This window comes from Molossus molossus, unplaced genomic scaffold, assembly GCF_014108415.1.
Source record: "Molossus molossus isolate mMolMol1 unplaced genomic scaffold, mMolMol1.p scaffold_m16_p_19, whole genome shotgun sequence".
NCBI lineage: Eukaryota > Metazoa > Chordata > Mammalia > Chiroptera > Molossidae > Molossus > Molossus molossus.
Window position 1 is genome coordinate 40,468,162 of NW_023425354.1, and position 24,217 is coordinate 40,492,378.

Sequence of the window (24,217 nt, forward strand, 5' to 3'; positions counted from 1 at the left end):
AAATGCATGGCCTTTTGTTATTGGTTGTTCACTTAGCATAATGTTGGCAAGTTTCATTTATGTTTTAGCATATGTCAGTACTTTATTTCTTTTTATTGCTGAATAATATTCTTGTGTATGGACATATCATATTTTATTTATCCAGTCATCAGTTGATGGACATTTGGGTTGTTTTTACTTTTTGACTATTGTGAATATGAACACTTATATAAAAGATTTTGTGAATGAAGGTTCTAGTTGCTCCACATCCTTGCTAACAGTTGTTATTCCCTGTTGTTGTTGTTGTGTGTGTGTGTGTTTTAATTATAGCCATTCCTATGAGTATGAAGTGGTAGCTCATTGTGGTTTTGAAATGCATTTTCCTGATGGCTAACATGATATTGAGCATATTTACTTGTGTTTATTGGCCATTTATGTATCTTCCTTGGAGAAATGTCTATTTAGATCCTTTGACCATTTTTAAATTGGGTTATTTGACTACTATTGAGTTGTAAGAGTTTTTTTTTCATATATTCTAGATACAATCCATTGTCAAATATATAATTTGTAAATATTTTTTCCTATTTTGTGGGTTGTCTTTTCATTTTCTTGATGGTGTCCTTTGAAGCACAAAAGTTTTAAATTTTGATGAAGTCTTATTTATCTAATATTTTTGTTTTGTTGCTTTTGCTTTTGGTGTCATATCTAAAGAAACCATTGCCTAATTTAAGGTCATAAAGATAGACATTTAAATTTTATAGTTTTAACTCTTACATATATATATGCCTATTTAAGTCTTTGACCCCAATTTTTTTTATCCTTACCCAAGGATACTTTTTCCTTTTATCTTCAGATAGAGTGGGAGGGGGGAAAAAGAGAGCGAGGGGGAGAGAGAGAGAGAGAAACATTGACCGGCTGCCTCCTGCATGACCTCAACCAGGGACCGGGACCGAACCACAACCAAGGTACATGCCCTTGACCAGAATCGAACCCACAACTCTTTGGTCTGTGGGCCGACACTCTAACCACTGAACCAAACCAGCCAGAGCAAGTTCATTTTTGTATATGGCATAAAGTAGTAAAACTTTAAAAAATTATTTGTTAAGTCAAAATGGTAAAAATATGTAAAGAATCTGTGTTATCAATAAGACATTATATAAGTATGTATCAAACTTCAATCCTTACAATGATCCCATTCTGTGTCCCAGTTTTCATGGAATATTGGTAAAAATTTATTATAGCTAGGCCACCAAGAAAACCATTTAAGTTCTAAAAACTAGATTGTTTTGGTCTAAAAACTAGAAATCTGACATGTTAGATTATCTTGTTGTAATGAAATTGGAAAATAATAAAAGTTAAAATTATTTAAATCCAACCATTTGGAAATTTAAAAAATACTCTGTAATAATTCTTGGGTTAAAATCTTGCAACTAATTTTATGGAATGCTACTAAATGTTTACTCAGATGAGAAATTAGAGTCTTAAAACTTTTAAAAATAGAGGGTATGAGGAATTATAATAACACAGATAAATATAAAAATAGGATAACTATGCCCTGGCCAGTTAGAGTGTTGGCCCTTGGACGGAAGGGTCACAGGTTCGATTCTTGGTCAAGGGCACGTACCTGGGTTGTGGGTTCAATCTCCAGCCCCAGTTGGGGTCATGCAGGAGATAACTAATCCATGTGTCTCTCTCACATCAATCCCTCTGTCTCTCTCTCTCTCTCTCTCTCTCTCTCCCTGCCTCCCTCCCTTCCACTCTATTTAAAAATCAATGGAAAAATATCCTCCGGTGAGGTTTAACAACAATAACAAAATAGAATAACTACATAATTATGTATTCTCATATCCTAGAATTATTTCTTGTTAACACCTTGACATATTTTCTAAGGAAAAATTATTTAATTTTGTAAAATATTATCCTGACCAAAATAATGAATTTAAATAACACATAAAAGTACAAAGAGAGATTTTAAAATTACCATAAATTTATTAACCAGAAAACACCATTTTAAACATCTTTGTACGTATACTTTGTCTCAATAGAGAGAAGGCATTGGAGATGATCATAAATTCTGTTGTAAAATTTTAATTACTTAAAATATTTAATTGATGCCCTACCTGGTTTGGCTGAGCAGTTAAAGCATCAGCCCTCGGACCCAAGGGTTGAGGATTCAGTTCTGGTGAAGGGTGCATGCCTGGGTTGTAGGTATCCCCAGCCCATGCCAGGGCTGTATGGGAGGCAACCAATCAATGTGTGTCTCTCAACATTGATGTTTCTCTCTCTCTCTCTACCTCCCTTCCTTCCACTCTAAGAAAAAATAAAAATAAAAAAATCAATGGAAAAAAATGTAATTGTACTTTATTCTAACAGAAACAAAGAGAAACTGAATTAAAAATAAGGAAATTTTTGATATTGAATATATCTTTACAAAAGTTATTTTAAAATCATTCTAAGAAAAGACTATACGATGAAGATCAGAAAAGGTTGCAATAATTTTTTTAATCTCATACTTTAATTATAGAAATAACACCCTATTTATAAAAGATGAAGGTATTTAATATTTTTCATGTCTTCCTATACTTTGTTCTTATATTTCCAATTTTAATTATTTTATCATTTTAATTTTATCCAGATTTTTACCATTCACTTTCCTTCAATCGCAATTCCCATAGTTGAGTAATCTTAGTCTAATATTGAAATAAATTTGAGGTTCACTTTCTGCCCTTTTACAGTGGCTTTGTATTCCTAGGTTATTTATTTTGATTCATCTCTTAATTGGATGAATATTGTAAAGTAGTTTTTTTAGGTAGGTCACATGGATGCTATATTTTCTGAGTTATTTTATGTTGAAAATGTCTGTATATTGCCCCTAAAATTATACCTGGGATGATTATACTGTAACTGAGTCACATTTTCTTTTACCCCCAAAATAATATAGACATTATTTGTTTTCTGACATTGAATGTTGTGAAGTATGATGTCAGTTTTACATTTTTTCTCTCTTCATTTTTTTAAATTAAAAAATATGTACATATACATATCATACATGAATGCATACATGTATATTTCCATATATGAAAAAGAGTAAAGGTGATGTTTACCTAATAATACTTGATACAAACTCATTAGCATTCTACATAATTCCTTTGTGAAGAGATAGATAGATATATAGATAGATAGATAGATAGATAGATAGAATTTTGTTTTAATGGATGGGTTTGGCTATTAATACTAGTTTTTCTGACATTTCTCAACTTTCCTAAATGAAGTGAAAACAGCACACATTCAAGTACTTTCATTATAGAGAAAAGCTGTTACATCAATTAGAAACCAAGGAAGTATTTCTTGTATAGAAACATTTATTGAAAATATTTAATTATCTAATCAATAAATCATTGACCCATCTTATATGACATATGACATAGAAGTAGTCTTTGAGACACTTGCTTTTAAAGAGATTTTAGGGCTATTTTGTCAGACTCATTTAATGAAACTGGAAGAAAATGAAATGTCAGGCTTAAAGTCAAGATATTACACACAGGTGCCACCCAGTGGAGAAACTATTCCATGCGATTGCCCAACTGATAGTTTGCAATGAGCATTGTAACACTCAGGATGGAGCATGTTTGGAGAAAACAGACATTGAGTAATTATTAATGTAAAGAGAGACAATGGGAAGAATGGTCACAGATTACTATATGCATATCATTTTCCTAGCATATCTGTTTTCTGGTGGCTAAGTGAACAGGTGATGATGTTTTTATTGACTATCACCTCTCTCTCATTGTTCATCTGTTTTATTCTAGTAAATAAAGGCCAAAAGGAACTATTTTAGAATATTTACTTCTAGTCTCTTGGTTATGAAGTACATACTGAATATTTACTCTGTCTGCTGAGAGAAATGTCAAAATTAAAAGTCGTTTTTTTTTTTTTTTTTTTGGCATTCATCTTCAGATAGAGCGGGAGGGAGACAGGGAGGAAGAGAGAGAAAGAAACATCGACATGAAAGAGACACATTGAGTGGCTTCCACCCACACGACCCCAACCGGGGCCTGGGACAAACTGCAACCGAGGTACATGCCCTTAGCCTGAACCGAAGCTGGGACTCTCTGGACCTCAGGCTGACGCTCTAACTGCTGAGCCAAACCGGCCAGGGCTAGAAGTTGTATTTTTTCTTCTTCCTTTTTTTATTAATTAATTTTTGTTACAGATGTTTCTCCTTTTCCCCCCACTGATTCCCCCCTCCCCCTCCCTCCCTGCCCTTTCCCCAGTTTGTTGTCTATGTCCACTGTTCTTGCATACATGCATATAAGTTCTGTGGCTTATCTTTCCCCCACCACCCCCTCTTCTGGGGATTGTCAGTCTGTACCCCACTCCCACGTCTCTGGGACTACCTCATTCCTCAGACTGTCATGTTCATTATATTCCACAAATAAGTGAGATCATATGAAACTTGTCTTTCTCTGTTTGGCTTGTTTCACTTAGGATGATACTTTCCAGGTCCCTCCATGTAGTCTCAAAGGATAAAAGATCTTTCTTTCTTACAGCTGCATAGTACTCCATTGTGTATATGTACCACTGCTTTTTTATCCATTCGTCTACTGATGGACACTTGGGCTGTTTCCAGATCTTAGCTATTGTAAATGGTGCTGCTACAAACAAGAGGGTACATATATTCTTTCTGATTGGTGTTTCAGGCTTCTTAGGGTATATTCCTAGAAGTGGAATCACTGGATCAGATGGAAGTTCAATTCTTAATTTTTTGAGGTAACACCATATTGTTTTCCATAGTGGCTGCACCAGTCTGCATTCCCACCAGCAGTGCACTAGAGTCCCCTTTTCTCCACACCCTCGCCAGCACTTGTTGTTTGATGATTTGTTGATGGCGGCCATTCTGACAGGTGTGTGGTGATACCTCATTGTTGTTTTATAGAAGTTGTATTTTTTACCCTTAAGGATCAAATAATGCATTGTTGTATGGGAGCGTGCCTGTGGGTATATGTAGGCATTTATGTGTGTATGTGTGTGTGTGTGCACACACACGTGCTTCTGTGTACATGCATGCAGACATACACATGCTGGATAGAACCGGAGTGGGATCCAGGGAATTGAAGGATAAAAATATAAGCAAATTAAGAACACACCACAAAAACGCAAGTACAAAGCGATGAACAGGTGCAAAACATGAATTATATTCATTGCTGCCAAGGGATACATAGTAAAAGAAAAATGAGACTTCAGTGGGGCAGTTTTCATGTAGGACACTCATCTGGTAGTTATGAGTTTCAAATTTCTTTCACCTGCCATAACTTGTATCTCCTTACTTTATTATTATTTTTTAAAATATGTTTTTATTGATTTTTTTAGAGAGAGAGGAAGGGAGAAGGAGATAGAAATATCGATGTGAGAAAAAAACATAAATGGATCGCCTTCTTCATGCCCCCTACTGGGGATCGAGCCCACAACCCATCATGTGCCTGACCGGGAATCAAACTGGGACCTATCAGTCCATGGGACAACATTCAGTCATTAAGCCACACTGGCTAGGCTCTCCTTACTTTCAAAGGAACCTTAAGATCAATGACATTTATATATTGACAAAAACTATTTAAAATATATAGTGTATTGGTTTCTTTGAGATTTTTTTCTTCTGTTTTATAAACTGAATATTTAGGCACACAAGACATACGTTTTAGGCGAGTATCAGGCTTGTTTTAAATTCTCAGAACACTCTGGTTCCCAAAAAGACAACTCATTCCAGGAGACAAAATTTCCCATTTGTATCATTTTAACACAAGTATTGAGTTATTCAAGTAAATATTGTGCTCCTTATCCACATTTGAAAAGGAACAGAAATTTTAATCCTTAAATTTCAGTGGGCTCCCAATACAAAACTAACTGCATTGTCTTGTGTTCAGGCCAGGAGTAAGTAGGCACTGATAAACGGATCAGTCCTGAAATTCCCAGATTTCAGTCTTAGAAGGGATCTACTCTATGATTTTATTGTCTGATTGGTTAAGTTGTTTTATCAACAGAAGACCATTCCAAGTATAATTATTTTATCTAAACATCATTAATGTGGTTATACAAAATTTAGTTAACTTCTTAGGTAGGATTTTTTTTTATATATCCTGGACTTTTTGAGTTCGACAGATTCCCTTCGTTTTTATAAAGTGTTTTCTAATAATCTGCTTCAAGAGAAGTCTAAGATATAAGCATGTCTGAATTTTTCTTGGAATGTCTTAAGGCGAAGGTTACCTTGAGTTGTTAAAATGTTCGTAACTTTTTTAATGGCAGTCCCACAAATGGCTGTATGCCCCTCTCCAGAAAAATTTCTGTAAGTTGAATTTTTGGAACTTGGAACCCATTTTCCAAACAGAAGCAATATTTAATATAGTAGCTGTGGTCCTTTGTTTCAATGTTCCTGAAATAGAATTCTTAATAAGAGTGACTGTTTCTGTGGGGAAAATGCTGTCTGAAGAATAGGGAATCACCACACACTACCAGGGAAAGGAAATTTCTTATCTCTAAACCATTGGTGATGACTATATACAAGACCTTTAGTATGACAAGGGTTCATAGAGTGAGGGGAAAGAATGGCCTCAGGTAGAGGATAGACTCCAAAAACCCCAGAGTAAGGAGCTGAGAGAGGCTGATCTTTTTTCTGTGCAGATCCTCTCCCCCTACCTTGGGGGCTCCAGAAATCAACACACTTCTATTTCTACTGATACTATCAATTGGCTCTGGGCTGGGTTATATTCTTTCCTATGTGGTTTCAAGTTAGTCCCCTAAATTCTTGCCTCCAAAGTAATACAAAGTATAGCTTTCTCAGACAAGAGTGAATCGTTTTATTTTTTATTTTATTTTATTATTTTTTTTATCCTCGCCCGGGGACATTTTTTGCATTTATCTTGAGGGAGAGAGGGAGGAAGAGAGAGAGAGAGAGAGAGAGAGAGAGAGAGAGAGAGAGAGAGAGAAACATCTATGTGAGAGAAACACATTGACTGGCTGACACCCACACGACCCCAACCGGGGCTGGGGACAAAATGTAACCGAGGTACGTGCCCTTAGCAGGAGCCAAAACCAGGCCGCTCTGGTTTGCAGGCCGACGCTGTAACCACTGAGCCAAATCAGCCAGGGCAAGAGTGAATCCTTTTAAAGGGCTACTCTCTAGGGCAGTGTGGCCTTCTTATAATTCTGTTTACTCTAGGCACTAGAATATTGACTTAGACTGTCATTTGTGATCACCATTCCCAGTTATCTGTGACAAACATTTAGATGTTTTTTGTATTGTGATTACATAAATACAACAAATCGAGTGAGAATGGGTTAATACATATCATAGAATAAAACTCTCTATAGAGTTTGCTGCATTATAGTTGTCCCAATGGGGTGGTGATGGGAAGATGCTGTGATGCCACAGACAGGGTTAAAGGCTGTGAAGTTTCTTTTATGGCAAAAGATAGAGATACTTACAGAGATAGTTTGTTATATAAAGTAGGACACAACACAGCATGCTTCCAAACAGATGTTCCCTGAAGTTCCTCACAGGAATTAGACTATTGGCTTGGATCAAGGTATACGGTTTCAAACCATTCAGGTTTGCCTAGAGCTGAGGGGTTTCTCAGAACATGGGACTTACAGTGCTAAAGCCAGGAAAGTCCCAGGTAAAGTGAGGCAGTTAGTCACTTAAAGTGAGGAGTTCGCTTTGCTTTACCTTATCTCCCACCTGATCATCATGGAGACTCTGGCCAAACATCTACCTGCTGACCAAGAGCAAGTGAAAACAATTCAAACCTTCCTGTTTACCGTGAAACTGGGTAACGTGAGGGTCAGTAACGTGGAGCATCATCTTTCAGGAGGCCTGGGCTTTGAGCAGTCTGAGGTTATATGATGAGCTTAAGAATAATTATATGCAAAATCAACAAATATTATACAGTAAGATTCAGATATTAACTTTTGATTCTGCCACACTGAAGAACTGCTTTATCCCTTGGCCAGTAGTAAATAAAGAGGCCTTTGTTCAATTCATTTGTTAAGCAAATTTTTAAAAAGCAGAAAGATTAAAGTATAATTTCTGCTTTGTTGAGTATATAAGTGGCATTCATTGTTTTTAAAAGTTCCCTCTCTGAACACTGGCTGGTTTGGCTCAGCGGTCAGAGCTTTAACCCATGGACCAAAGGGTGTCAGGTTTGATTCCTGGTCAAGGGCGCATGCCTTGGTTGCAGGTTTGATCCCCAGTCCCAGTCGGAGTCGTGGGGGAAACAACTAATCAGTGTGTTTCTCTCACATTAATGTTTCTCTCTCTCTCCCTCCCTCCTTCCCTTCCACTCTATCTAAAAATCAATGGAAAATTATCCTCTGGTAAGGATTAACACACACACACACAAAATGTTCCTTCTCTGAGATGAGAAAGTTAACTTTCTACCCAAATGCTATATGAACACACCACTTCTTCAATGATAGCAAATATAATATGTATATTTCAATATTCTTAAAGAACTTGTTTGCAGATATTCCTGAAAATGTTAGTTACTACCAGGGCTTACAAATATTGTTTGGAAGTTAATACCTAAGATGATAATTTCCAAACATAGTTTTCTTCCTATTGTCTTACATCACTCACTTCGTCAACTCTCCTGTATATCTTCAATTAAACTGAGTATGAATCCCAATAGCCCAGAGCTATAGAATCTAACAGTAGCTACCAATCTGTTAGATGTAACAGTTATCATAGTCTCAATATTTTGGTTTTCCAGTCAGAAAGGAAAAGACCCAGCCGACACTCTAACTGCTGAGCCAAACCGACTAGGGCTTGATTAAGTATAGTTTAAATGTTTAACAGCTCACAGAGCTATAACACTGAAGTATATTAGTAGTTAATTATATTCTTAAATTAACTTAAGCAATCATTTCAGGATTTATGAATGTTAATTGGTTTATTCCTTGGAAGGATATGAACATACAAGGGCTAATATGTCCTTGTATTTCACTTTTTCTTTTTTTTCCAGAGACGCTGGCAAACTGTTGTAATTATTCTCTTTGGAATTTGATTTGTAGTTGAGTTAGCAACTGGTAGTCTTTGTGTGAATAGCCCACACTTATAGAACATACTCATTCAGAAAACCCATACGCTATAAATCCAGAATGTTGAAGTGTCTCTTGATATAATAGCATTCCCACAGCCCCAAAACTCACATGACTTCAAGGTAAGTTCCCAAAAGCTTAATATAAAACAGGATGATCCTTTTCATGAATCAGTAATTTTTTTTTCAGTGTTAGAGGATTGAACTACAATATTGCCGGAAAATCTCAACTATTCAATAATTCTACCTTAGTAATCTAAAAAAAATGCCTACTATTCAAGTAAAAAGTGATTAAGGATCAAACAACAAAACCTCAGGATACTGGAATAATTAGGAGCAGTTGCCCCAGATCATCTAATTTAACAGTTCTCAAGCTTTAGTGAGCATAGGTATCATCCAGAGAGCTTTTTAAAACATAGATTCTGGGTCCCACTTCCAGAGTTTCTGATTCAGTGAATAAGGCCCCCAAAATTTGCACTTCTAACAAGTTCTCAGAGCTTCTAACAAGCTCTCAGGTGATGTAGTCAAGGGACCACACTTAACAGACACTGATCTCATTGGTTTTTTTCCTTCTAAATATCCATAGTCAGCTGAGAGGAATTTATCCTATACAGAAAACTTTCTTGGTTGATTTTTTTTTAAATCCTCATCGGAGGATATTTTTCTATTTATCTTCAGATAGAGTGGGGAGGGAGCGAGAGGGAGAGAAAGGGAGAGAGAGAAACATTGACATGAGAGGGACACATTGACTGGTTGCCTCCTGCACGACCCCAACCAGGGCCGGGGACAAACTGCAACCGAAGTATGTGCCCTTGGCTGGAATTGAACCCAAGACTCATTGGTCTGCGGGCCGTCATGCTATCATTGAGCCAAACCAGCCAGGGCAGATTGATTGATTGATTGATTGATTTTACTTAGCTCAAAAGGAAATGAAAGCAAAGACTGCATTTACCTTCTAAGTTAGCAATCCCACTTCTAGGAATCTATTCAACAGGCCTCAAGAAAAATGGCCCAGGATCATATGAGTTTGGAACAGTGGTGGTAGAAATATTGCTCTCTCAAGATAAAACAATGTGCCCACTACATTTAAACCAGGTCTGTATCATCTTAAAACAATTCAACCATGGACTGGTTACCCACACACCAAATAATTGATCCTTGGACTTTTGTATCTTCCTCACTTTACACCTTAAGAATTCACAGCATCTAATGGAACATGATAAGAAAGGGGTGTTTGTCCTTTGACTGGAAATTTACTTTTTAAAAAAAAATCCTCACCCAAGGATATTTTTCCATTTATCTTCAGATAGAGTGGGGGGGGGGGGGGGGAGAAGGAGAAACATCAATGTGAGAGAGACACATCGACTGGTTGCCTCCCGCAGGACTCAACCAGTGCTGGTGACCGAACCACAACTGAGATATATGCCCTTGACCAGAATCAAGCCCGCAATTCTTTGGTCCATGGGCTGACCCTCTAGCCACTGAGCCAAATTGGCCAGGCCTGGAAATTTACATTAAAGAAAAAAAAGGAAACATGTCCCAGGATCATAGATGTTTCAGACTCTACACTTTCAAAAAAAAGAAAGAAAATCATAGCCCGGCCATTGTGGCTCAGTGGATTGAGCATCATCTCATGGACTGAGAAATCAGGGTTCGATTCCCGGTCAGGGCACAGTGGGGTGTGCAAGAGGCAGCCAATCAATATTTCTCTGTCACATCAATATTTCTATTTCTCTCATCCTTTCTCTCTATAAAACATCAATAAAAACATATTTAAAAAAATAAAGAAATCATAAAGAATACCTTATTGCAATATCAGAAAACAAACAAACAAACATGCAGACAAAACCCCACCTACAATCCCCATCCCTTATACTCTAATAATTAAATGTAGCCAGTCTTGGAAAACAGATCTTATATGCCATACATCAAAAGAAAAATTGCATTTAATTTTTAGAGTTAGTAATTTATAAGCAACATTCTGTTGCTATTTCATACAGTAAAGTAAAAAGTCTGCCTATATAGTACTGATGTGATCCAGAGGGAAATTGCTCCCAAAATATCTAGTCTCGGTGATGTGTGATGTTGGGGACTATATTGGTCACCTCTCTCTGCTGCGCAGCCTGTAAAATAGCACTAACATGAAATGCTTTATCTAAGTGACAAGCAAATTATATGGGGGGAAAAATTTGCAGCCAGTAATTTATGTATATCAACTGAATCCTTGAGAAAATCCAAGTAAACAGCATGGTTTTAAATCAATCATTTATCCTCTTTCTCTCTGCAGTACATCTCTTCGCACATTGCAGACTTTAAAAGTGAAATGTTTGAGAAACTTCTTAAGCACCTTTGCCACTGTGCAGATGAATTCCAGGAGGTCATCAAAAAGGATATGCGAAGGGAGATATTTGCTGAACTCTTCTTGTATTGTGACCATGGGAAGGTAGAGTAAGACCCTTAAAGCCATGCTTCTTAAACTATTTCTTGTAAAGGACCAGTTTTTAGGTTGTTGGTAATGGTGATGTTTTTAATTTTTAATCTGCTGTGGACTGATACTCAATGAAAATGGATGAGTGAGGGGAAAAAGTACATACGAAATATAACCCTTTTTTTTTTATCCTCACCTGAGGACATTTTTCCATTTTTTGTACAGATAGAGTGGGAGGGAGAGAGAGGAAGGGAGAGAGAGAGAGAAACATCGATGTGAAGGGACACATCGAGTTGCTGCCACCCGCACGACCAACCAGGGCCGGGGACAAACTGCAACCGAAGTACGTGCCCTTAGCGGGAACCGAACCCGGGTCTCTGCGGACCGCAGGCCGACGCTCTAACCGCTGAGCCAAACTGGCCAGGGCTATAACCCATTTTTTAATTATCAGATTCAACTCTGATTTAGTATCTGTTACTTTCTCAAATTGCTATAAAATTTACTACTCTCAATTTCTGTATCTTTCAAATCACAGACTTGTACCAGCTAACAAACCATACCTTGCATAGCACAGCATTTCACAGCATATAACTTGTCTCTAAATCTCTTTCCCATTCTTAAGAATGGTTTGCTTAAGATTTTTTTTCTTATTCTCTTTTCTAGTGACTTCCTATAGAAAAGAGCTGCTGGGAATAGAGAGCCTACCATATCTTATTATGATGTTTCTTTATCTTTTTTAAATATGTTTTTATTGATTATTTTAGAGAGAGAGGAAGGGAGAAAGAGATAGAAACATAGATGTGAGAGAAAAACATCTATTGGCTGCCTCCTGCACGTCCAGACCAGGGATTGAGCCCACAACGGAGGCATGTACCCTGACCAGGAATGGAACCAGAACCTCTCAGCCCATGGAACAAAACTCAATCCACTGAGTCACCCTGGCTGGGCTTATTATGATGTTTCTTAAAAACAAAAGTTTATGTTGAAAAGTATTTCTAAGAATGGTATTTGGGGAGGTATTCATGTGCTAGGATACCAAATGGATTTGTAAAAGTAGATACAAATTTTACTGATATATATTTGTTTATGCACTTTCTTTGTATCCCATGTTCCAGAAAAGATTGCAACAAAGGAACATAAATTAAAAGTAGGATGAAAAAAATAAAAGATAAGAAAGAGGATAGTAAATGAAGCTGGGAATAAAGCCTAAAATGGATATTATAATGGCCTAAATATTTGTTCTGGATTGTCTACAAGTTTGAATCTAGGCTTCCTAGCAGTGAATGTGAAAAGGGAAACATGACCAAACATTCTGTCAATGTTTATAAAATAAATACAAACTGGTGTTAAGAAGAAGAAGTACAGAAAATTGGGGTTCAAAGTCAGGAGTTTCTCCTACAAGTAATCACTAAAAGGACTCTGTCTGTTGAAGTGAATGTCCTATATGAACAATGACTTTCTTATGGAAGTTTCTTACAATCACCATAAGTGTAGGCAAATGATACTACATCTGACTGTATCAGAAAAAGCAATTCTTAAGGAGCCACTATATTACAGTCTAGGTTCTCAGATCCCTGCTAATTTGGCTTATGACAGGAATATATTTTACAAAATTTGAAATGTCTATGTATCTTTCAGGCAATCATCCTTGAATATTGTTTCTTTAACAGAGATTATAATAAATATTGGATGACTTGGAGGTCAATATTTTACCCTCTGGTAAATGCCTGGATATCAACTATTCTTTGTTGGCCAACTTAATACCAATTCATGAAATGAATACCATAACAAACATAGTGGGATAATATTTAGAGGAATTAACTTAGATTTGCTTGTGCCTTTTGCTTTTCTTCCCAGCATTCAAATAGAAGTTATATGCTGATCTTGTAGGCAAGATAGATATAGTTTAGAATGCATAAACTAATTGAGTTTCTAAATATTTTTAACTAATAGCTGAGACAAGACTTTAAAAACCTGTGCTTTCACTTGAAAATCTTGGGCTCCTGAGAAAAAAACGAAGAATCATAGATTAAAGAAGAATGCAAAATATGACATCAAAGCACTTTTTCTATCACTGGGAAATTGTGACCAGCTGATAGAAGGAGGAGGTGAAGGGGATATGACTAGGGGTTAGAGGTTGTCTGGGTTCCTAAATTAGAGTTAGTATCTGATTCCCCACCCCGGAGCCCCAATCTGGGTTGGAGGTTGAAGGCAATATTATAGACACTCTTAGAAATTCTAAGTATGTTGAGGAGAAATTTGAGAACAGCAGGGCTTATGCTTCTTTTCCTGGGCTTAGCTCAGAGACTGCAAGCTTCATAGAGAAGTCCTAAATGCAGCATGACACTGAAGAAGGAGGGAAACTACTGCAGAAGGAGGGATCTAGGTAGATGGGCCTCAGGTTGGTCTCATTTTGTGGCTAGAGGAAAGGTGATGAGTGTTCCCAAATATCTGTGTGTGAAGGGGAGTGGGTATGCAGAGAAGATGGCAGTGAAAGTTCTGGGTATACCTCCAAGAAGACACCTAGAGTTAGAACAAGAGGAACCATGGCATAAACAACAAACACAAAACAAAACTTCCAAATGACTCAATTGGGGCAAACTTCGTATGGTTAGAGTCAACAAGTACTATGGCTGGCACTGAAATAAATGCCTCTTTCTCTGATGGTAGGACACTATATAAGAAGCCCCCAAAGAAAAGTGGTCAAAGGATGTGAACACACAATTCATGGAATCATTATATATTCAACAGATAAATAAAACTATTTTAAAATAATAATACACATTGCCAGTAAAGATAGAGGAAAAGTATTTTCTCAACATTACTGTTGAAAATTTAATACTTACAGTATCTTTGTAACACAATCTGTATATATCTATTTAAAAGTACATATATCCTTCAACCAAACGATCCCATTCTTGAAATTTTATCCCAAAGAAAAAAAAGCACTAGTAAATTGAAAATACATGTACAAGAATGATTTCTGTGGCATTGTTCAGATGAAAAAGAGAGAGAGAATGAGGAAGCAGGGTGGAGGGATTCATTGAGTGGAGGGGAAAGGGCACATCTGTAATACCTTTAACAATAAACATACATTTAAAAAAAGAAAGATAGCCCTGGCTGGTTTAGCTCAGTGGTTAGAGCGTTGGCCCATGGACCAGTGAGTCATGGGTTCAATTCTGGTCAAGGGCACGTACCTTGGTTGCGATTCGTCCCCCGGCCCTGGTTGGGGTCGTACGGGAGGTAGCCACTTGGTGTGTCCCTTTCATGTCAATGTTTCTCTCTCTTCCTCTCTCTCCTTCCCACTCTATCTGAACAAAAATGGGAAAATGTCCTCAGGTGAGGATAAAGAAAAAAAAAAGAGCCCTGGCCGGTTTGGCTCAGCGGTTAGAGCGTCGGCCTGCGGTCCAGAGAGACCTGGGTTCGGTTCTCGCTAAGGGCGTGTACCTTGGTTGCAGTTTGTCCCCAGCCCTGGTTGGTCATGTAGGTGGCTGCCACTCGATGTGTCTCTTTCACGTCGATGTTTCTCTCTCTCTCTCTCTTCCTCTCTCTCCCTCCCACTCTATTTGAACAAAAAATGGAAAAAAATGTCCTCAGGTGAGGAGAAAAAAAAAAGATAGAGAGAGATTGATTAAGGAAATGCTTATCTGTAGGTTGAAATGTTTTAAAAATGATGGTACATCTACATCTTGGATTATCATGGAGGCTTTATACAAATTGAATAGATCTACACCAGTTGACTTGGAGGAAATTTTGCACACTATTATTAAGTGAGAAAGGTAAAATACAGAGAAATGTGCATAATATAATCTCATTTTTGTAAAACAAACAATGACAAAAACCATATAGGTATATGTTTATATACTTTTAGTTACACGAGCCTAGAGAAATGTTCATAACAAAACATGGTTAACTGGAATTTTCTTTAAAAATTTTTTTTTATTAATTTTTGTTACAGATGTTTCTCCTTTTCCCCCCACTGATTCCCCCCTCCCCCTTCCTCCCTGCCCTGTCCCCAGTTTTGTTGTCCATGTCCATTGTTCATGCATACATGCATAAAAGTTCTGTGGTTTATCTCTCCCCCACCACCCCCTCTTCTGGAGATTGTCAGTCTGTACCCCACTTCCACGTCTCTGGGACTACCCCATTCCTCAGACTGTTATGTTCATTATATTCCACAAATTATTGAGATCATATGAAGCTTGTCTTTCTCTGTTTGGCTTGTTTCACTTAGGATGATACTTTCCAGGTCCCTCCATGTAGTCTCAAAGGATAAGAGATCTTTCTTTCTTACAGCTGCATAGTACTCCATTGTGTATATGTACCACAGCTTTTTTATCCATTCGTCTACTGATGGACACTTGGGCTGTTTCCAGATCTTAGCTATTATAAATAGTGCTGCTACAAACATGGGGGTATATGTATTCTTTCTGATTGGTGTTTCAGGCTTCTTAGGGTATATGGAATTTTCTTTTAACTGTCTTCCAAAGAACAGAATTTTCTGTACATTACTGTGACTCCATTTGCAGCTGCTATCTAAGATGTGGAATCTTGATTGGACCAAATTGACATAGCTCTTTCATTCACCACTATTAGTCTGTCAAATACTGTTTCCTCTAGAGCAGTTTACAAGAACCAATAGCAGTTTGATTTCACCTGTCAGAAACAACAGTATACTTTCATTGCCTTGCCATGGCACCAAGGCAGCTCTCTTTCTTCTACCATAATCTAGTATGCAGAGATCTTGATTATGCTGACTTACCACAGAACATCATACTAGCTCACTACCTAGATGATTTTCATAATGGTGATTAAACCTGATGAGCTTAAAGAAGCTTTAGATGACTGTGTGTCAGAAGTTGGATGATAAAAACCATAAAAATTCAGGGTTTACTACTTCAGTAAATTTTTAGCAGTCAAGTAGTCTGAGGCATGACAGAATATCTCTTTCAAGTATCAGGCAAATTGCTGTACCTTGTGCCACCTACCATTAAGAAAGAACACTATGGCCCTGGCCAGTGAGACTCAGTTGGTTGAGCAATTCCCAGTAAGGGCACATGCCTAGGTTGTGAGTTCAATCACCAGTCGTGGTGCATGCCAGAGACAACCAACTGATGTTTCTCTCTCACATCAATGTTATTTTCTCTCTCTCTCTCTCTCTCTCTCTCTCTCTCTCTCTCTCTCCTCCCTAACCTTCTCTCTAAAGTCAATAAAAACATATTAAAGTGTACACACACACACACACACACACACTTTATGTATATATAAAGCGCACTCTGAACACTGGCCAGGAATCTCAGTTGATTAGAACATTAGCTCTGACACATCAAGGTTTCAGGTTGGATTCTCAGTCAGGACACATACAAGAATCAACCAATGAATGCATAAATAAGTAGAAAAACAAATCAATGTTTCTTTCTCTCTCAAAAACTCAAACATTTTTTTAAAAAGAAAGAGTACTATACTTTTTGGATCTTTTTACATTTTAGGAACAACCTTTACTCACATGTGCTGCTTTCATACATTAACTGAGCCATCAGCATCCATAGTGGGTTCCAGAGCAAGAAGAAACTTTGTAGGCTGCAGTATAAAACTCTTCTTTTCCTTGTACCTTATCACCTAGATAGAAGATCCTACAGTATTTGGAATGTACTGGGCAAATTGAAATGTTATGGCAATAGTAGAATCATAGTGTAGATTCATCAAGTTGGAGCAAAATCATGCCATCTACTAAAGTTAACTCTTCCTTTGAGAAACAGCTCCTGATTGTGTTTATACTATGGCAATTTATAAAACCATACCTTTATTATTTGTGTACTTTTCTGTATGTGTGTTGTACTTTTTATTTTTAATGTTTAGCTTTTAAAAATTATATGGCCCTGGCTGGTTTGGCTCAGCGGTTAGAGCGTCAGCCTGCGGTCCGGAGAGACCCGGGTTCGGTTCCCGCTAAGGGCATGTACCTCGGTTGCAGTTTGTCCCCGGCCCTGGTTGGTCGTGCGGGTGGCAGCCACTCGATGTGTCCCTTTCACATCGATGTTTCCCTCTCTCTCTCTTCCTCTCTCTCCCTCCTACTCTATCTGTACAAAAAATGGAAAAATGTCCTTGGATGAGGATTAAAAAAAAAAAAGAAAAAAAAAAATTATATGGAAAAGCCCTGGCTGGTATGGTTCAGTTAGTTGAGTGTTGTCCCATGTATGGAAAGGTCGCTGTTTCAAGTCCCAGTCAGGGTACATGCTTGGGTTTCGGACTCGATCTCCAGAAGGGGTGTGCAGAAGGCAGCCAATAGATGTATCTCTCTCACTGATGTTTCTCTCTCTCTCTCTCTCTCTCTCTCTCTCTCTCTCTTTCTCTCTCTCTCTCTCCCCCCTCCCTCTCCCTTTCTTTCTGTCTAAAATAAACAAAAACATCTTTTAAAAATACTTAAAAATTATATGGAAAAATAATTTCCAGATATAGCAAAAATAATTGTAAAAAGAAAAAACAATAGGGGGGTCAATGAGAAAAGAAAAGGGGGACATCTGTAATACTTTCAACAATAATTTTTTTTTTAAAGTAAAACCAACAAACAGAAAAAAAGAACAAGTTGAGGAAAATTTATCTGATTTTTAAAAACAAAGTTAATACTAACAGAATATTGAGCCTAGTATCAGACCCATGAGAATATGGAAATTTAGTGTATGACATGGGTAACAATATAACTCAGTGGGAAGAATTATTCAATAAATGATATTGGAATAATTGGCTTTCTATACTAGGAAAAATATGAAATTGATTTCAATCTTATGAGGATAAATAAATCCCATCTGATCAAAGACCTAGATCTGGAAAACAAAATTTTTAACGTTTTTAGAAACACACCTTTTGACCTCAGTATAGGTAAATTTCCTAAAGAATACGCTAAAGAAGCACAAACCATACAGGAAGTGATTGACACATTTGACTAGCTCAAAATTAAAACATTGATAAGACTAAACTCACCAAAATTTAAATTAAAAATAAGAAATAAACTGGGAGCCCTGGGTCATGGGTTTGATTCCCCATCAAGGACATGTACCTGGGTTGCAGGTTCTATCCCTGGCCCAGGTCAGGCTCATACAGGAGGCAACCACTCAATGTGTCTCTCTCATATCGATGTTTCTCTCTCTCTCCCTCTTTCTTTCTCTTCCTCTCTCTCCCTCCAACTCTATCTGAACAAAAAATGGAAAAATGTCCTCGGGTGAGGTTAAAAAAAAAGGAGGAGGAGGAGGAGGAGAGGGTGGAGGGAGGGGAGGATGAGGAGGAGGATGAGGAGGACGAGGAGGAGGACGAGGATGAGGATGAGGAGGAGGATGAGGAGGACGAGGAGGAGGACGAGGAAGAGGACGAGGAGGAGGAGGAGAAAATTAATGGAAAATATCCTTGGGTGAGGATTTAAAAAATAAAAAAGAAACTAGAAAAGGATATTTGCTGTATTTGCTGTATAGATAAAAGAATGATCATTATCAAAAATTTACAAATTAATAAGTAGACAGCTTTTCCCAACTAGAAAAGGAAAAAGGATACGAAAAACTCATGCATAGCCCTGGCCGGTTTGGCTCAGCGGTTAGAGCGTCGGCCTGCGGTCCAGAGAGACCTGGGTTCGGTTCCCGCTAAGGGCATGTACCTTGGTTGCAGTTTGTCCCCGGCCCTGGTCAGTCATGCGGGTGTCAGCCACTCGATGTGTTCCTTTCACATTGATGTTTCTCTCTCTCTCTCTGTTCCTCTCTCTCCCTCCCACTCTACCTGAACAAAAAAATGGGAAAATGTCCTCCGGTGAGGATAAAAATAAATAAATAAATAAATAAACAAACAAACAAATAAATAAATAAATAAAACTCATGCATAGATGAGGAAACCCCAATACATAATAAACATGAAAATATATTCAGTATCACTAATAATCAGGGAGATGCAAATTAAAATAATTAGATAACATGTTATACATCAGATAGGAAAAAATTATAAATTCTAACAATGTCAAGTATTAGATGAATATGGAGAAATGGTATCTTCATTTCGTAATAATGAGAAGGTAAACTGGTATAGGTGTTTTGTGGAGCAGTTTGGCAAGAACTACTAAAGCTGAAAATGCATGGCCATGGCCAGGTAGGTCAGTTGGTTAGAGCATCCTCCTGATATGCCAAAGTTGCGGGTTTGATCCCTGGTCAGAGCATATCTAAGAATCAGCCAATGAATGCATAAATAAGTGGAACAAAGTAATCTCTCTCTTTCACTCTCTAAAATCAATACATAAAGGCAATATGGTCAATTAATATTTGACAAAGGTGGCAAGAGCATACAGTGGAGTAAAGACAGCCTCTTTAATAAATGGTGTTGGGAAAATTGGACAGCTACTTGCAAAAAGATGAAGCTAGAACACCAACTTACACCATACACAAGAATAAACTCAAAATGGATAAAAGACTTAAATGTGACTCATGAATCCATAAAAATCCTAGAAGAAAATGTAGGAAACAAAATTTCAGACATTATACGCAGCAGAATTTTCACTGATACATAACCTAAGGCAACAGAAACAAAGGAGAAAATGAACACATGGAGCTACATCAAACTAAAGAGCTTCTGCACAGCAAAAGACACAATAATCAAAATGGAAAGGCAACCCACTGTATGGGAGAGCATACTTGCCAATGATATATCAGATAAGGGGTTAATTTCCAATATATATAGAGTGCTCATACAATACAACAAAAGGAAAACAAAGAACCCAATTGAAAAATGGGCAGAGGAGGGCTTCCGGTCAAGATGGTGTAGGTAAACGAGGTATCGTGTCCTCCTACAACCACATCAAAGTTACAACTAAACTACAGAACAATCATCATTCAAATCTGCCTGAAATCAAGCTGAATGGAAGTCCTACAACTACAAAATTAAAGCAGCAGCCACATCCAGACTGGTAGGAGGGGCGAAGGCACGAGGGGCTGGTCCCACACCCACGAGTGGCGGATAAAAATCAGGAGGACACCTCGGCTGGGAAGGTCCTCCCTGAGGACTGAGGGGTCCCGTCCCACACCAGGTGCTTCGCTCAGGGTTCCAGTGCCAGGAAGAGAAGTCCCCATCACTTCTGGCTGGAAAAACCAGCGGGAACTGAGGCTCAGGGAAGCTGACGCAGCTGAAGCCAGAGGCAGCTCCTTAAACGGCCCGCGCACGGACTTATCGGACTCTCTCCCTCTAAGCTTGGAGAGGAGGCAGCTCAAGGGGAACCAGAGACATACAGGGAAGAACTGAGCTGTTTGGCACTGGAGCGAGGGCTGGAGAGGGGGCTTTCTCCGGGACAAACGTGCTGTCAGAGGCCTTTGTTCCTTCGGTGAGCCCTTCACTGGGGCAGCAGACAGCCCCATATCTGGGACTCCAGCAACCTGGCTCACACTGGTAGCCCCGCCCTGGTTATCCCCTGAGGCCCCGCCCCACCCAACTTTCAGGCCCACCCAAGCTGTTGCCACTTGCTTAACCTTATGATTGGCCTGTCTTGGATCCTGCTTCAGGTTTTCCTAAATTCTTTCAAACAAGCAGCATCTGGTCTCAGCTAGCCCCATACCACTCGTTAAGTAATACACGGAAGCAAACACAGGGAGGCAGCCAAAATGAGGAGACAAAGAAACAGGTCCCAAATGAAAGAACAGAACAAAACCCCAGGAAAAGAACTAAGCGAAATGTAGGTAAGCAACTTAACAGATGCTGAGTTCAAAATACTGCTTATAAGGATGCTCAATGAACTTAGTGAGAACCTCAGTGAACTTAGTGAGGGCCTCAAGAGCATAAAAAAGAGCCAGTCAGAAATGATCACAGGTAGAAATGAAGGAGGCATTAACTGAAATAAAGAATAATTTACACAGATTCAATAGTAGAGTACGTAAATCCAAGAAGCAAACCATCGATTTGGAATATAAGGAAGCAAAAAACACCCAATCAGAACAGCAAAAAGAAAAAAGAATACAAAAAAATGAGGATAGTGTAAGGAGCTTTTGGGACAACTTCAAGCGTGCCAACATTCGCATCTTGGGGGTGCCAGAAGGAGAAGAGCGAGAACAAGAAGTTGAAAACCTGTTTGAAACAATAATGGCAGAAAACTTCCCTAACTTGGTGAAGGAAACAAACATACAAGTCCAGGAAGCACAGAGAGTCCCAAACAAGATGAACCCCAAGAGGCCCACACCAAGACACATCATCATCAAAATGCAAATGTTCAAGACAAAGAGAGAATCTTAAAAGCAGCAAGAGAAAGGCAGCTAGTTACCTACAAGGGAGTTCCCATAAGACTGTCAGCTGATTTCTCAAAAGAAACTTTGCAGGCCAGAAGCGAGTGCCAAGAAATATTCAGAATGATGAAAAGCAAGAACCTACAACCAAGATTACTCTATCCTGCAAAGCTGTCATTTAGAATCGATGGCCATATAAAGAGTTTCCCAGACAAGAAAAAGTTAAAGGAGTTCATCACCACCAAACCGTTATTATATGAAATGATAAAAGGTCTTTTTGAAGAAAAAATAAAATATATGAACAAAGAAAATGGCAATGAATACATATCTATCGACAATGGAATCTACAAACAAAGTGAACAGGCAGAACAGAAACAATCTCATAGATACAGAGAACATTTTGTTGGTTGCTGATTGGGAGGGGGGTGTGGGGGAATGGGTGAAAAAGCTGAAGGGATTAAAAGTACAGATTCATTGCTAGACTGACAAACCTCAAAGGGAAAGGGGTTGGGGGGTGGGAAGAAATAAACCAAAGAACTTATATGCATAACCAATGGACACAGACAATAGTGTAGGAAAAGGCGGGAGGGGGGCCGGCGTGGGGAGAAGGGGGTCAATGGGGGAAAAATGAGGAACATCTGTAATACATTCTACATTCAACAATAAAGATTTAAAAAGAAAAAGAAAAAGAAAAATGGGCAGGGGAACTAAATAGACACCTCCCCAAACAGGACATACAAATGTCTAAGAGACATATGAAGAAATGCTCAACATCACTAATCATCAAAGAGATGCAAATTAAAACAACAATGAGGTATCACCTCACATCTGTCAGAATGGCTGCCATCAACAAATCATCAAACAACAAGTGTTGGCGAGGGTGTGAAGAAAAGAGGACTCTAGTACACTGCTGGTGGGAATGCAGACTGGTGCAGTCACTATGGAAAACACTATGGTGTTACCTCCAAAAGTTAAAAATTGAACTTCCATTTGACCCAGTGATCCCACTTCTAGGAATATACCCTAAGAAGCCTGAAACACCAATCACAAAGAATATATGTACCCCCATGTTCGTAGCAGCACTATTTCAATAGCTAAGATCTGAAAACAGCCCAAATGTCCATCAGTAGACGAATGGATAAAAAAGTCGTGGTACATATACACAATGGAGTACTATGCAGCTGTAAGAAAGAAAAATATCTTATCCTTTGAGACGACATGGAGGGACTGGAAAGTATTCTCCTAAGCAAAACAAGCCAAACAGAGAAACACAAGTATCATATGATCTCAATAATTTGTGGAATATAATGAACATAACAGTCTGAGGAATGGGGTAGTCCCAAAGACATGGAAGTGGGGTACAGACAGACAATCTCCAGAAGAGTGGGTGATGGGGGAGAGTTAAATCACAGAACTTATATGCATTCATGCATGAAGAATGGACATGGGCCCTGGCCAGTTTGGCTCAGCGGTTAGAGCATCGGCCTGCGGTCCGGAGAGACCCGGGTTCGGTTCCCGCTAAGGGCACGTACTTCGGTTGCAGTTTGTCCCCGGCCCTGGTTGGTCGTGTGGGTGGCAGCCACTCGATGTGTCCCTTCACATCAATGTTTCTCTCTCTCTCTCCCTCCCACTCTATCTGTACAAAAAATGGAAAAATATCCTCGGGTGAGGATAAAAAAAAAAAAAAAAGAATGGACATGGACGACAAAGCTGGGAACAGGGCGGGGAGGGAAGGAAGGAGGGGAATCAGTGGGGAAAAAAGGAGGAACATCTGTAACAAAAATTAATTAATTAATTAATTAAAAAAATAAAATCAAGCCCTGGCCAGTTTGGCTCAGCGTTTAGAGCGTCAGCCTGCGGTCCGGAGAGACCCGGGTTCGGTTCCCGCTAAGGGCATGTACCTCGGTTGCAGTTTGTCCCCGGCCCTGGTTGGTCGTGCGGGTGGCAGCCACTCGATGTGTCCCTTTCACATCGATGTTTCTCTCTCTCTCTCTCTCTCCCACTCTATCTGTACAAAAAATGGAAAAATGTCCTCAGCTGAGGATAAAAAAATAAATAAATAAAATAAAATCAATACATAAAAATTAAAAAGAAAATGCACATAGTATGCAATTTATTAAATGACTTTCTATTTATTCACCCTAGGGAAATGTTTACATATGTATACAAGAGATAGGTATAAGGATATCCATTATACACATTATTTTGGTATCAAAATTCTGGAAATCTAAATACCCATCAAAAGAGGGATGTTTTACCCTGGCTGGGTTTGCTCAGCACTTAGAGCATCGGCCCAAATAGTGGACCAAATAGTTACGGGTTTGATTCTGATCAAGGGCATGTACCTTGGTTGTGGTTCGATCCCCGGTCCTGTTGGGGTCCTGGAGGAAGCAGTCAATCGATGTGTCCCTCTCACATCAATATTTCTCTCTCTCTCTCTCTCTCTCTCTCTCTCTCTCTCTCTCTTCCCCTCCCACCTTATC

At 38.6% G+C, this 24,217-nt stretch overlaps 1 protein-coding gene across 1 annotated transcript in view; it reads left to right on the forward strand.

Moving 5' to 3' along the window:
* EFCAB5 (EF-hand calcium binding domain 5) overlaps positions 1–24,217 on the forward strand; it is a 108,494-nt gene that overhangs the window by 44,509 nt on the left and 39,768 nt on the right. Inside the window, exon 10 of the mRNA XM_036269428.1 lies at positions 11,356–11,511. Within this exon, the coding sequence (XP_036125321.1) occupies positions 11,356–11,511 (156 nt within the window). The remainder of the gene's footprint in view (positions 1–11,355; positions 11,512–24,217) is intronic.